This window comes from Poecile atricapillus, chromosome 1 (assembly GCF_030490865.1).
Source record: "Poecile atricapillus isolate bPoeAtr1 chromosome 1, bPoeAtr1.hap1, whole genome shotgun sequence".
In the NCBI taxonomy this organism is placed as follows: Eukaryota; Metazoa; Chordata; class Aves; order Passeriformes; family Paridae; genus Poecile; species Poecile atricapillus.
Genome location: NC_081249.1, coordinates 133,818,346 through 133,834,232, shown reverse-complemented (window position 1 = coordinate 133,834,232; position 15,887 = coordinate 133,818,346). Strand labels below are relative to the sequence as shown.

Below are 15,887 nucleotides of genomic sequence, written 5' to 3'. Positions count from 1 at the left end.
TAAGTTATCTATTTCTGTTTTATTCCTTTAGGTTTTGTGTGGCTTTTTGGCAGGGCATAATTTACTGATATATTATAAAATATTTTATTTGATAGAGTTTTCATAAATTACTACATTATAATTGTTTTATTGGCTATTCCAGCCACTTGGACAGACAAAGTTTTCTGTGGACTTGTCACAATTACCTATGATGTATATGGAATATTACCAAGTTTTGTTTTCTGTAAATTCATTTACAGTCATGTGAACCACACCAGTGGTTTTATTTATATACAAATGTTGTGGCTTCTCTAACAAATGTTAGGGCCAAGCTGGAAAAAGCACTTGGTGTTCTTAATGTTAGTATGTGACAGAATTTCAGAGCCTGAGTTTAAAAATGAAAACTGTAACACTCTCCCTGATTTCTTGGCTCTGTAAAAGTGATGATCTGCAAGTAACTTCCAGTAAAACTTTCAATATCTGAAATTTTGCGAATCAACCTCCCCAGTAAGAACCTCATCTGTGATGAACTGGAGATCTTGCCACCTGTCCTGATTCTGAGCCTAAATATGAGGTGGCCTAGTGCCTTAACATGAGAGGGAACCAACAAATTGTCTCTAAATAATGCATGAAGCCCTCTGCCTTTTGGATTCTGAACATTCTAGTGTATCAGGAGTATGAATAACAACAACAACAAAAAAAGGAGTAAAATATTAATTTTAATCTTCACCAGAAGTTCAAATGCTTTAGGCAGAGGAGGAGTTAAAATTTTTCTTTTTGTGAACTCTGTGCTATGTGCAATTTTTGTAGCAACTTTTCTTTTCAGTATTCTTTTAACATGTGCGATATTTCAGAGGTCCAGATGAGTGGCAGCAAAACGCTGTTGCTTGAACTGCTATCTGCATGTTTTTTCCACAGTAAAAAAGAGCCCAGCGTTTCTAGATGTGAACACAGGACCCTTCATCAGGACCAGCAGCTTTGCCGATGAGCTTGACCTGGAGGGTGAGACACTGCTGACCCCAATAACTCACATCTCACAGTAAGTCCAGGCTGTTGAACTGTGCAGTGGCTGACTTGGACAAGAGAAGGCAGTTCAGGTGGGAGGAGCTGATAGGGCTCAAATATCTCAGATATTTGCGTCAGACACTTTTCACCTTGACGTTGGTGTATCCTGTTCTGAGTGCCAGTAAATCTTCATGCTGACCTAAAGACAAGTTCACTTGGCTGTGACACAAAGCTTTAGTTTTTAGCTAATGTCTCTGGGCAGCTGGTGGCTGACAGCCTCAGGATTTTTATGTGGAGACAATGTGTGGGAGTACTTGCCTGTTGAAGGTTATCTTGCTCCCTCCAACATTTTCCAGTGGAATAGCTGTAAAGTGCAGATTTTAAATACTACTTATATGAAATACAAGTCTCTCCATTTCAGCAGCACTTTATCTAATGGTCAAACTATGTTCTGCATTGGAAGATCTGTTTCATCATCAGGATTATTGTTTTGTTGTATATAGAAAAAAAAGATCTGAAATAGGCCTGTAGGTGGTGGGGTGGGGTGGTGGTATGGTGGCATTTTCCCTTTTGGAAGAAGATTTTCCACTTGTCTTTTATGCTAAAATGGTATCTTCAGGTTCTCAGATTATTCTAAAATAAAAAGAGAGTTGCAGCATGTTTTTTGTTCTCATGCCTTTAAAAATAAATCTTCTGTCATTTAATTCAAAATCCTGAAAAATGTTTATTGTTTGCCATACTAGACGTGTGGCAGTATATTGTCTAGCAGAGGAATTAAACAATTTTTTCCCCTCTAGAAATCTGAGGATTTCTGCAGTGAAACCACAGATGAAAATTCTTGGCGTAATTGTATTTCTGATGTACAAAACATGCAGAAATGCTTGCTACCAATTTCCAAGCCTTCTTCCCATATATATTATAATTAACAGAGAAGCACAAACATACTTTTTAGAGCCATTTTGGAAGGGCATTTATTAAAGAAAAATAAATGTTTGGGTGGAGCCTTCCCTGTCCCCAAACAGAGGTATTTGCATTTTCATCTGATTCACCCGAGTGTACGTCTGTTTGTAGCCAGGGAATTTAAGAGACTTGTATTCTGGAAGATTTCTCAGTGGTACAAGCAGCAGGAGGAAGTAATAAATTTTCTCAAGCCTTAGACAAGAACAGTGGAGCAAGAAAACCAGATCTAGACATTTTCTCTGTGAAGCTTGTTTAAAACTTTATTTTGCCTCAACATCGCAGGCTTTTTTCTTTTTTAATACACTTAGGTGCTAAGTGTTGATATTATCCTGTCTGGGTTTGGGCACTATTTAGTTATTTCTTAGTGACACATTTCAGATAATAAGGCACTCCATCATCTTTAACTCCAACCTGTATAGCAGCTGAGATTTATTTTTTTTTCTATTAATTACTTGTGGAAAATTTTAGAATATTGGCAGTGTGTTTCAGATGGAGAACCTCACCAAATGAACACCCTAGGCTTTCAGTAGCTTATATAGTTCTCTTTTACTCTCTTAATTTTTGGTTGTAACCTCTGTTGAAATTTCCCTGGATTGTTCCAAGTCATGAGTAGGACAGTACAAAATGTACTTGTCTTGAGCTTGAACTGAGTCTCTGCTGGGGTGGAAGAAAATAGAATTCATTGGTTCTTTTAAGATTTTTGGATTAGATTCACAACTGAAGAAATCGTATGAAATGTATAACTGGATAAAATATTAATTTAAATGTCTCTTTGAAATACAGGTGCCCAAATGTAGATTCTGAGAACTGTTTGCTTGGAAGTGCATTTACTTTGTTTGCAGCTAATTATAAGACCTTAAACAGTGCCAGATCAGCACCAGATATGAGGGTTAGTCAAAAAGTTAGTGAAAATCCTGTGTTTTTAAATACAAACCCAAGTACTCAACAAAACTATAGCACCAGATATAGTATAGACAAGTTAAATTATGTGTGAATGTATCTAGTTTCAGGTCTTGAAAGCAATACTCTATCAGAGAAACAGAAACAAAAAGACGTTTTCAAAATTGAAAGTATAATGTAAAACACTTGATCTGAGGATGCATGGATTTGGGATTCATAGAACTATTTCCTGGCCAATTATATATTTATTGCTACATGTGAATTAACTTATCCATTAATCACAGAAAGGTGACTCCAGAATAGGCATTAATTTTTGAAAGTCATGAGTACATGAGTAAATTTTATGTAGTTAATTTGAGACACTCAGCTAGAAAGTGACTTTTGGTTGACAGTATGGAAAATATTCCCTTTTAACAGGTGCCACAAATTTGTCAGAAGAGTGGGACACCTGCTGTGGTACTGAAAAGCAAACACTTGGCATCCTTGTGGTGTAAAAGCCAATGAGGCTTAGTTTTTCCCCTCACTTGTCCTAGAAAGTAAATGCCAACTTTCAACCCTTATGATAAAGGGCTTAAGGCTTCTAGGCCTAAAGTCCCCCTTAAATTAAATTTTAGAGCCCTGCTTGTTTATGCAAAAACTGTTCTCTTTTGGTAAATGTAGATGTGTATTCTCACTGAGTTTAATAGGACTGGTTCTGTGTCAAAAAACAAATGCAGGTGTTGGGTATTTTTTTGCAGGACATATGTCTGACTCGATTTTAAATCTGTCTTGAAATAAACTTTTATGGAATTGCTAATGGAAAATCTTTCATTAAGATTACTCTATCAGTTAATTACCGTCACTACCCCTTTGAGGAAACAAAAATAATAATTAAAGGACATTGAGACATGATGTTCAGACAGGACAACCTATAAAATGATCTGTAACAGTTTTAAAAATGCAGTACACAGTGTGTTGTTTGTGATAGAGCTTGGCCCTTCAGTTTAATGTTTCCTGTGGTCTGTTGTGTTGTAAAAGTGAAATAGAAAACTGGACTGCAGCAATACCACCCTTCTCCTCTGGACTTCTCACTGGTTTATTCCTCACAGTGTGAGGAATAAACTGATTGTCTCCTGTTCTGCTTCACTGTGTTGGCTCTTTTGGTTTATTTGCATTTTAAAGCAGTGGAAAATTGGTGCTACTTGTAGCTGGTCCTCAGTCACCGTGAGGCTCTTGCCCTGGGTTTGTATAATTGCTTAATTTCGGCATTAGTGTGGAAGCATTCATTGTAGCATTAGCTACTGCATGTATTTCTGGATATAAGCATTAGCTAAAATGCCATATTTGTGATCCTGTTATCATATGCATCAAAATAACAATAATTCTTGGTTTTTTAATGATTCTTCCCCAGATGTTTCATGGACCTCATAATTGGGATTATGAAAATGCATTTAATTGGTTAAGCATTGGGTTTGTCTATTTATATATATAATAATTATTTTCCTGCAGTGACATACTGTTTTGATCTTATATTTTATACAGGGGGCTTACACTTAAAGGAAAGCTTTACATTAAAAACAAAAAGTAATTCATTTTTGTTATTAAGTGTATTTCCATCCTGAAAGCATTCTGTGTCACGACATTTTAAAAATAAACCCTTGTTAAACAGTGTAATAGATGTAATGACTAAGCAAACAGATTTAGGGCTTTTTAATAATTTCCAGATTGAGAAGACATGATAACAGATCGAGGTTTCTGAATGATTGAAATGGGTGCTTTTGATTGCTTTGAAATATTTGAGATAAAGTGTGCTGGAAAAAACTAAATGCGATGTCCATGGTGCTGCAGTTACCACTGGCTTTTGTTGGAATTAATGTTTTCTTTCTCTTCTCTTTTCTTTTCTATTTTTATGAAGTCTTCTATATTTTAATTACCAGTATATAAGTTGTTGGCAAGAGATACAACCACATTGCCTAGAACAAACAGTGTTGTATTTGTCTTATAACTCTCTCTTTTCTTTGGGATTATCAGTGAGTGGAATCCCTATTTGCTTTGATTTGTGAGGTCATATTGTAAGAGATTCCTGCTTTTATCTTCTTCTTCTATACCAAAATGACCCTCTGAGGCCTGAGCAAATATTTCAGTTTCCCTCTCAAATGGGCCAGATGGAAGACCTGACTTCTGCTGTCACAAAATTCCCGCTGGAATGCTGTTAACAACATTTAAACCATGACTTCCATGGGGTCCATTTTATCATTAATGACAGGGCATGTTGGAAGAACAGCAGTGATAGCAGCTATGTAAGAACATCCTTGAGTTAAGACCAGAGCTTAATGTTCACTCATCGCTGGTTACTGTCATGTGCCATTATTTCAGTCATTTACTTGACTTGCAACAGGAAAGGCTTCAGTGCTTGTTTACTGGACACTGGGCAGCATCCTTTTTCATTCTGTATGTTTCAGTGTGTCCTCAAGCTCCCTTAGGAATTCTGCTTACAATCTGCTGATTTAATAGTTTACTGAAAAGGGGAGGATTGTTTCCCTCAGTTATTTCCTTTGGTATGGAATAGCATTATTAAATGCTGTATTTCTTGTTACAAATTTACAATAAACTTGACCATGGACATTGAACCTAGAACTCTGGGTGTATCAGGAATGTGATAGTCATATCTATTTGACTGCTGGGAGACACTTGAGGATATGAAGTGTCCTTAAATCTGGTTTAACAAGAAGTCAGGTAAGTTACTTTTTCAGCCAAAGACTCCGGAATCATTGTAAATCGAGTCACTCTAATGATTTCAGTGTCATCATCCCATTCTGATTTCTTGCTGCTGCTTGTATGGGAGAGCAAAAGAGCTGTGGCAGTCCACTCCTAAAAATGGATGACCCCTTATGTGAGCAGTGACCAAGGCAGTATAGTCATCAGAGAGGACTCAGTCTCTGATGTGAGAAATTATTAGTTTGCTGTTAGCCCCAGACATAGGGGGCTGCAGAGCTTGCCTGCAGCTCAAGAGCTGGGTGTCTGTAGCAGAGCAGGACATCAGCAAACTTCTCTCTTACATGTTGAAAGACAGATGAATATTTTAGTATGTTTGTCATGGTTTATAAGAATTTTTTTTCTGGCTTATGAATATTGATACTAGCTAGGGGCACTGCCAAAATAGCTATGGCACACTCACTGTAGCAACGAGCTAATAGTCTGGACATGGTGCATTTCTGTGTGCAGCTGCCCAGATTACTAATCTCTATAAACTCTTCCCTGCACCTGGAAAGTACCATAGCTACTGCTGCACTGAGACAAATGTGGCATTAGCGTTAGCAGGTGCTGTTGCATCTGGATGTATTTATTTGGCCATCCTTTGCCTCACCTGGCAGCCCTTTGAGCTGGGGCCTCTTCTGTGTTTGTATGATATTGAATAGGGGGGATCCCAGCACACAAACTCTTCCTGTGTTCTGCCTCCAATGTCAGCAGCAGAGTTGACTAAAGTTGATTGTCTGTGTCTTTGTAATACAGGCAATTATTTACAGTATTTATTTTTGTATGTGGACTAACCCTAGTTGTGCTGAAGACTTGGGCAGTTCTTTGTGGTGTCTTATTTCACCCTTGACACTGCAGCAACTGAGCAGCTTCTGACATTGCAATGCATGGTGTGGCGAACATCTGTCCCTTGTGGTTACTTGCTTCTTTTATCTTCAGGGAGAAGTTCTTGCGTACTGTGGTGGGTGGTTGCTTTTTTCGTAGATTAGATAGAGTGTGCAGTTTATGTCTATAGCTCTGAAGACCAGAAGGGATAATCAGACTCCCTTTGATCCTGTAAAAGGCTGTAGCACTCAGTCAAGCTGCAGAATTACTGTGCAGTGCTATTAATATGAGCATAATCACATAAAAGACATATATCAAAGAATTAATAAGATGAAAAAAATTCAGGCAGGAGCCTGAAGTTTTCAGTTTCATGTCTCCTTTTTTTATTATATTAACTTTTTATCTATTTTTTATTGGAGATGGGAGTGCTGTCGTACACTGGTGCTGCTATTTGCCAGAAGTCAGTACTGGACAAACACCTTCTGTGTTAGAGGTTGCAAACCTGCATGAAAAAGACTCTCATGGTCTTTTCTCCTTTGCTGGAAATTGTCACTGATTCATTCAAGTGCAGTGCAAAATTACTGTTTGGCTATTTTATGTTACTGACATGGTATAAAAGTAATGTGTTGACTTTTTCTAGTGTACAAACCGTCTGGGCAGAAGCTAAGATAGCTTAGCTATTTCTTTTGTGTTGCAGATGAACATTACATTCCTTGGTCTCCAAGTGCTGGTTTACATCTTGATTGATGTTGAGTAATTAAACCAGACTCCAGCTGCTTAGTGATTCAGAAGTACAGGGCTCCTATGCTGTAAAAACAACAAGCAACTCCCCACTTATTAACTTTAAGCATTGTTTACTTTGGGTATCATGCAGAATGATAACTACATTTTTTTTTTTAATTTTTATAGGATAGGAAAGACAATAAAATATCCCACTTTTATCTAATATTAGAAAAAGTTCATTTTTTATCATTATCTCCAGTTAATTCCAGAATTAAAATTCAAGACAGGAATAAAGTTTTTCTGTTATGAGGATGGAGAATGGCTTTACTTTTTGTTTAGATATGTTGGATATACCAAAAAAAGTTATAAACCTGATTAATTTATAATGTGTTCACATTCATTGGGAGTTTTATGTTTAACATTTTATAAATTAGCAAAAAGTAACAGTTTTTTACTAATGCAGTAACAATGTTATGAAGTTGCAAAATTTAGTGCTTGTAAGTAGCATTTAGATTGGAATACTCCAAAATCTATGGGCAGCATTATGCCCACAGGTGCTGTATATACTGTGCTAAATCTGGATTCAACATCACAGCGTTCCAGCAGGAAAACCTGGTGTGAGTACAAGGTTATGTCAAGGTTGGTATGTGCCAGCCAAGAGACATAGCTGACCACTGAGAATTATTCCATGTGCAGATACAAAATAGTAAATGAACATTTTTAGTGAAATTTTTATTGTGATATTGGTCCAAAAGTTAGTATGTGTAAAAAAAAAATAATTCTTTAGTGAAACAATGGCTGTGGATGTGAGTGTAGTCACAGAAATCTGTGTCTCTGCTTGGGGCAGAGTTGGAAACTGACGCTGCCTAACAAGGAAATAGTTCATCTGATGTACTTTTGACCTAATCATCTATTCCAGGCTCAGCTATCAAGTCCAGGCATGGTCTTTAAAACCAATAGCACCGGTGACCTTTGTGCTTTAATACTTGGATCACTAATTTTAATAAGGTCTTGTTAGAGCATCTTTTGTCGTAAAGTACATTGGTTGGAAAAATGGACATCAACAGCTGGTTTAAATATTGCTGAATAGTGCACCAGAACAGCAATGCTAAAGGAAAATACCTCTCTGTAAAGTGTTAATGCACAGGGAAACAATTCCAAGAGGTGTAAATGGGTTCGTTTACCTGGCATAATACTGTAATTTTACAGGAAATTGCATGATGTACATTCTGTGGGTGAAAGTGGCTTGAAAATTGCTTGAATAGATCATCAATACATTTTTCTTATTAACTTCATTCACAGTATTTTGCCAAGAAATTGTTGCAAGTTTGTTTAATGAGCAAATGCTGCTCACAGTATGATCAGTACCCAATTCAGACTAAATGTAGCATTTTCTTCTTGCTGTACTTCTCTGGAAATTCAATTACAACATTGACACATTAAACACTTTCTTCTGCAGCTGCTCTTTCTGATCACCACTGATGATTTTTTTCCAAAGTTAAAAACATGGCCAAGTGTGATTAACACCCTACTGGTGTAGCAAATCTTACTGCAGTGGAAGGTTTTTGGTTTAAACATTTGCCAAATCCATAGCAGAGCTCTTAAGTGGGGAGCTCTCTCCATCATCCTAGATGCTGGATGTATGAAGTGCAATATGCATGGCCTTGGCACTTGCTCTGGGTAGAAAGCTCATAGGAGATCATGGAACTCTTGATTGAAATTTGTTTTTGTGTGACTTGTTGTGCAAGGACCGAATATAGTTGTGATTTCATTCAGGGTCTCGAGGACTTTGTCATCCCCATGTGTAGGACTGTATGTTTTGTTTTACTTCCAGCAGGAAGTTCAGCTGGGAAAAGCTAAAGTATTTTCACTGTCTTGCAGACAAAATACCTTAAATATCTTACGCTAGTTGTCAGCCCGTTAGCAAACTAAAGCTAAGTCTGTGTTTTTCTCTGGTTCCTGTATCCCACTCAGTTCTGTGGTTATTGAGTGCTTTTTGGGATAAAAATAAACACAGAAACTTGTTATTGCTATGTCCGGTTACTCCTTTGTGTCTGTCTTTCCCAAGGAAGACTGATGTGTTTGTGTTCATTTTTTCCCTTTTTTCTTCCCATGTAAAATGCAGAGTATAATGTCAAAAGGGAAATAGATCAAAAAGTGGTAACTGCTGGTGGTGGTCTGTCCTCGTGTCCTTTTGATCAGGGCCAACAGCCCAGCCCCATCTCCTGTGCAGCCAAGTGTCATTGGTGCAGAAGTGTGACTGCGCCTGAAGAGGGGATTTGCTGAGTAGTGTGGCTCCCAGGGACTCACCTTTCAGGAATTTTGGGCCCCTAAACATTACAGCCTTGAAAACAGAGGCAGAGAATGTTTAGCATGACAGTGTCCTGCAGCGAGCTGGTGAAGTGAGCAGAGCACAGCAGAAACTTAACATTCATTACATGAGTCATGGTTAACAAGAGGTTGTGGGGATGTATTTTGTAGGTGCAGTATGTTTTCGAGGGATGGCACTTTCAGGGAGGCCAATTCCATGATCCAGACTGTGTATGACTGGAAAACACCAGGTGATGCCAGAAATGTTCTGTGGTCATTACAGAACAAATATGAAGGGCAGTGAACAGAAAGCTGGATCTTGCATTACTTGAAATTACTTGTTTGTCTGTGTCTGACAGCCATTTCACTTTGTTGAAGCCTTTAACACATGTAGGCAGTAAAACGTACTTGAACTATCCTCAAAACTTGATCTTTCTTTCCCATGTAGTGCAGCTATTAATTGAAAAAGCAGTTGAGCCCTTGTATATTGTTTTTTTTAATCAATACCTATTTAGGCACTGTCTACAACTCGAGAACAGCTCATAGATACCAAAGTTATACCAGGACTGCTGAAAATTTGACACCAGTAGGTATGTAATTTGATTTTTTTTTTTTTTAATAAAAGAAAACAAATTTTGAACCAGAAATTTTATTTTTTTAAAGGATTTGTTTTTATTATAGAACTGTAAAGTATTTAAAAAATAGTTCCTCATTTTTATTTGAGGATAGAACTCCAAAATATCACAACATTCCTCACTACAGTGTAAAAGAAAAAGTTTTTATTTTCTCCTTCCATGCTGTACTCTTTGCTATTTTTAAAACTGGGCAACATTTAATGGTTTTGTTATTACCCATCCCATAAAATAAATGGGTAATGCAGCAGGAACAGGAAGTCAGGTGCCTAATTAAACAGATGTTACAAAACTGCATCTGTGTTCTGACTGTGATAAATACACTAAAAAGTTTACATGCCACTCATTATTCTTGAATTTTAATTTCTTAGAACTCCAAAAATTTTAGGCTTTGTGAGGAATGTTTTTATTTGGAAGGAAAGGTAAAGATTTGCACTGTGCTTTGTCCTGGAGGATTTGCAATGTGGTTGCTGTATATGGAGCCTATGCCAAGAACCAGAAGGTAGTAGACCAGAAATAGCTGTATTTGAGTCCTAAATTGGCTGCTGGGATAATAAATAATGGGGGGATGCAACCATAGTATTTAGTCTTCAGTGAATTTAGAAAGTGTTTTCAGTCCATCTGCTTTTTATTTTAGAAACCTAACCCAGTTCTGCCTATGTAAAAATTTCAGATGCTAATTTTGAATTTTGTGGGGAGTTTTGGAGTGGTTAGTTTCTTAGTTTTGGGGTTTTTTTTAAGACCACCCACATTGGGGCACCTGCCAGGTTTTCTGGGGTACTTCCTTTACTCTGCAGGACTCTGAGGTTTTCTGTAAGTGTATGTTCTGGGTCTCATCCATTCATCATTATTACATCTTAATGTAGGTTTCAGATTTGCTAAATTATGTTAAATCACTTCCATATTGAAACACATGAGTAATTTTAAATGACTGCAAACAGCAGGATCAGATTATTAGAGCTCTTAATTGTTTCTGTCTTTTTGTCTGAAAGCTTGAAACCTTTCAGACTTTTGCTGTGAGTTATGAACTGACAAATAATGTATACTATAGACTTTGCAGTATTTCCACCAATAGTACATCTGAGACATGGTGCAACTAGGAACATTTTTTTCTGAGGGAAGCAGAGCTTAAAGGTATGAACTTCTCACGAAAACAGTCCAATATAAATCATACCTAATGGAGCTGTAGTCAGTATAGCCTGCAGATCAACTGAGAGAAGAACATATTATTTAAAAAAAATTGAATAGCAGGAGTCTCTCATTTGTTAATAACTTTTTTAATGCACACAAGGTGTCCCTGTGTCAGACCTAAAGATAACAAAAAAAAAAAAAAAAAAAAGAAAAAAAAAGAGAGAGAGAGGAAGGGAGGAGAGGAAACAAGCCAAGATTCTGAAGTCTGAGAATATTCACATCTGAACTGCAGGTTTTGAGTCCAGTTCCTACCTGATTAGGTAGGCATTTGTGTAGACTGCGGAACATATAAAACATGCGGTAGAGGAAGGAGACTGGTAGCTCTACAGAGTTACACTTTAATGGAGAAAATATTCAAAGTGCATGTGGCAGTAGTGACAGGTCTAGAACAGAGACTGAAAAAAGTGGAGGAGAGAGTTTGGGTAGTAGGAAAACAAAATTGGTCTGAAAGCTGTACCTTAGTTCCTGGGTTACCCTTGTCCCATCTGTGCTCTCTTTGGTCAGCTCACTGAAAGGCTGGAATGAGTTGGGTTTGGGGAGGGTTGGAGATGAAGGGGAGAAGTCTTGGGGATGCTGTGGAGAAGCAGATGGGTTGTAGGAGAATGAGAGAGGAGGAAAGAGATTAATTGAAGGATGTAAGCTTCGGTGAACAGGAATAGCCATATCAGCAGTGACAGGAGGAGGAAATGAGCTGAAGATATGGGATGAGAGTCAGCTGATCTTGGTGATACCACTGGATGTGTTCATGTTTGGAATGTGATTCTAATTTAAATTCTGTTGGCAAATTGGTGTGTTTCAGACTCAAATCATTACAGCTGGCTTGGTGGCTTCTTCTTTTTCTGGTATTAAATTTGTGATGCTGCATTCTAGACACCTTGGTTCTCCTCTAGGAACTATGTGGCTGTACGTTCAGAAGTAGTAACTCCCAGAAAATTAACTTTGCCGTTTCTTAGCTCCTAGGTTTCCATCCAAATAATTTGAAAAGTGAATATTTATCCTGTATATGCATGTCTATGTACCCACATGGACCGCTGAGGTCCTTTGGGAATTTTCCCTTGGAAGTACAGTTTGTTTCACATGTTGAACTCAGGCTTCTGTGTTCAGAGCTGCCAGCACACTGGGTGCCTGACCCATCTAGTTCAGCTCATAGTCCTGCTATTTGACTTCACTGAATTCCTTTCCTAACTCAACTAAAAGGCCACCAAGGTGATTAGAGGGACGGAGCACCTCTCCTATGAGGAAAAGCTGAAAGAATTTGGATTATTCGCCCTGGAAAGCAAAAGGCTTCAGGGTGACCTAATTGCAGCCATCCAGTACCTGAAGGGAGCCTGCAGGCAAGATGGAGAGAGGATTTTACAAGGATATATACTGACAGGACACAAGGGAATGGCTTCAAACTGGAAGGTCTAGATCAGATTTTAGGGAATAGTTCTTTACTGTATTTACTGTGAGGGTGATGAGGCACTGACACAGGTTGCCCAGAGAAGTGGATGCCCCATCCCTGGGAGCATTCAAGGCCAGGCTGGATGGGGATCTGAGCAACCCAGTTCAGTGAAAGGTGTCCCTGCCCATGGCAAGGGATTTGGAGCCAGATGACCTTTAAAATCCCTTCAATGCAGATCATTCTGTGAACAAAGAGACCTCATAGAGAAAACAGCCTTTGAGATGGAAAAAGCTGTTTTCTTTATTTCTCTTCCCCCCCCCCCGCCCCCATGTTGTTAATAAAGCTGACAGTGATTTAAGATCCTATCACTTTGGAATTGTGCAATGCTGTTTTCCGAATTGCTTTCTATCATCCTACATTTTGTTTTGTCGTAGTTTCAAGAACTGTATAACTCTAGTTTCATACTTAAGAAACTAGCTTAATTTCTTGTTTTAGTGGGTTCTTTTCATATTAAGACACAAAAAAATAAATTAGAGATGTGAATAATTACACTTCTAACGGAAGGGGATCTAGTTTGGCACAAGGGGGCAGTCATGTTATACATGAAATTTTCCCTACTTTGGAGTTACTCAGCTATGGGTTAATAGACAATTGGGTGACTAAATTAGCATTGTAGGGTAGCATGAGTGCAGTCTTACATTTCAACAGGTTTCACTGATGCTCCAAGTAGAGGGTTTGCTAGAATTTTAGGAAAGATTTATTTGTAATTCTTATTTTGGAGGGTAAAAAAAAATAAATCTGAATGTGAATGATTAATTGTTTCAGTCTTAAAGGTTAAAAATACATATATTTGTACATGTGTGATAATGTAAGTGTTAGATGAGACGACTACAGTACTTTCGACACTTGTCACCTACAGACTCAAGTGTTAATATCACCTCAGGATTGTGAAATAAGAGGAAATCTAAACATATATCTTTTTAAAATTCTGGATACAAAGGATTTTAGTTGGAAAATGTACTTGGTTTAAAAGTTGTTGATCTCTGAGAATGATTGAATAGGAGATCCCTCCAAATTTGTTTTGGACATGAGATAGGACAGCTCTCCAGAAGCCATATTTCCTTTCTTTCTGAGGCTTGCTCCTTGCATTCCTAAAGACCAGTTGGGTGATTTCAATACAATTACTGAAGAGTCAGCACAATTACTCAGATCAGTGCTTGTTGGGAAGCATTAAAACTCAGTTGGCCAGATAAGTGATAGTATTTTCCCTCAGTCATTGTTTGTTTGAATGATCCAGCTACTTACAACATGAATTTGAAACTGTCTGATTTGCCTTGCAGCTGGAGTTGCATCAGCACAGGATTCCAGAACTATAGTTTTAAAGTAAGGTGATTTTATTCTTAATTCGTCATGACACATCGTGAAAAAGTCTTACAGCGTAGGTCTTGAGCACAGTTTTGCACACAAGTTTCAAACACAGAGCCATGGTGAGAATAGGTCTCAGAAGAGAATGACGGTGGACAAGAAGTTAGCAACTTAACATGTTATCTAACTCTAAGTTTGGAATCTGTTTCCTGTTAAGAGAGAATGCATATTTAAAAGCTGGTATACCTTTAGTATTCTGCTGCTGAACAAGGTTACCTATAGCATTCTGTCACTTCAGCATGTCAGAATCTCCCTGGTTTCTGGAAACTATTAAAAGAAAAAAGAAAAACCCTTGAAAGATGAGACAAAATGTTATAAATGGTGATGGAATCACTGAGTATTCAACTGTATATAAACAGGGTGTTAGTGACTCAGAGGGGTGATAATCCTGAAGTTTATGTTGCCATCTCCTAATGTGTCTCAGTTGAGGTCATTATTGTAGAAAGTGACTTTTTCCTTGGAAAATTATGATATTTGGGAAGTTGCATTTTTTTAAGGTTTCCTTATCAGGGCTGACAGCATTTTGCTACGTATATTATTGGGGGCTGATTAATAGTTTCATCAGATATGGCATACTTTGCTGTCATGAAAGAACAAAATTATTCAGGTGGTTTCTCCTTCATGAGTTCCCTTATTTTAACCTCCTTAGCCAGGTTGGATCCACAAGAGAGAATTGGCAGATGTGCATACACTTCTGCAAAGGCTCGTGTGATACTTGTGTCTCCATGTCACTCATCCCCAGATGACTTTTGAACTTCTTGTCTAGCCTTAATTTCATAGGAGTTAAGTCTAAATAATACTCCATTTCATTAACTAAGCAGTTGTGTAGGATAGGAGGAGGAGGAGGAGGGACAGCTCACAGGTGGCTCCTCCACTGTAGTGAAACAACCCACAAAGAGAGCTAATAAAACCAGCTTTTGTTTTTTTTATTATTTTTATTATTTTATAAATTCTTCTGTGCATGAAACTATTTCTTTAATTAGAGAGAGGATGAGATGTTACCAAAGTTGAGAACTGGGAAATGGCTATAATTTAATGAAGTGAAGCCCTACGTAAGTAAAGATACAGTTATACTCCACATGAGCAATGGAATTGTGAGGGAGATGGCTGTGACAGGCTGTTTTCTCAGCCTTGTTTGCACTTCTTGTAGTAAGCCAGTATCTTTACAGCCATTAAATGACTGACACCAGGAGACAACCTCTGTCCTCCTGATAATTTTTCTGTTCTTCTTGACAGGTAGGTTCAGTTCATATGACAGTTTGATGGACGTTTCAATTCCGGGAATGAATACTTCACTCTCACTCACAGCCAAACTAGTGAGATTACACTAACCTTGAACTAGGCATTTCCTCTTCCAGCATCTATCTGTCTGCTTCCAATGTGAAATTTTGTATATTTTACTCCAGATTATAGAGGGGAAAAGTAGATACGACAGTTCTGTTTGGGACAGATGGGGAGAAAGGTACTGCAGCAGTTCTTTGACAATGTAAGGCTTAGAATATCAGTCAAAGTGACTAATTTTTCTGACAGCAGTCAGGATGTTTTACTTATCTCCATTAAAGCAAAAAACAAGTGAGGTGTACATGAGGTCAGAACAATTTTTTTTTTCTTGAAATTACTTCTTATAACAATTTTGTAGGACTCCATCATTGACTCTTCTTCAATACTTGTTCCTCTAAGTTGTTGCATCTGAACTCTGTTTTTATACATTCATGAGAGGGAAAGTGCTGCTGCCTTATGGGCAGGGGAGTAAGCTGCAGTGTGCTAATTAGTCTTGGTTTATTAAAGGTAGTTGATACGTTCTTAGGAGCCTTCCT

General features: G+C 37.8%; 1 protein-coding gene across 3 annotated transcripts in view; it reads left to right on the top strand.

The window, feature by feature from the left end:
- KCNQ1 (potassium voltage-gated channel subfamily Q member 1) overlaps positions 1-15,887 on the top strand; it is a 334,459-nt gene that overhangs the window by 100,022 nt on the left and 218,550 nt on the right. For all 3 annotated transcript variants that reach the window (XM_058855429.1, XM_058855420.1, XM_058855435.1), the window contains one exon: positions 898-1,018. In XM_058855429.1, the coding sequence (XP_058711412.1) occupies positions 898-1,018 (121 nt within the window). The remainder of the gene's footprint in view (positions 1-897; positions 1,019-15,887) is intronic.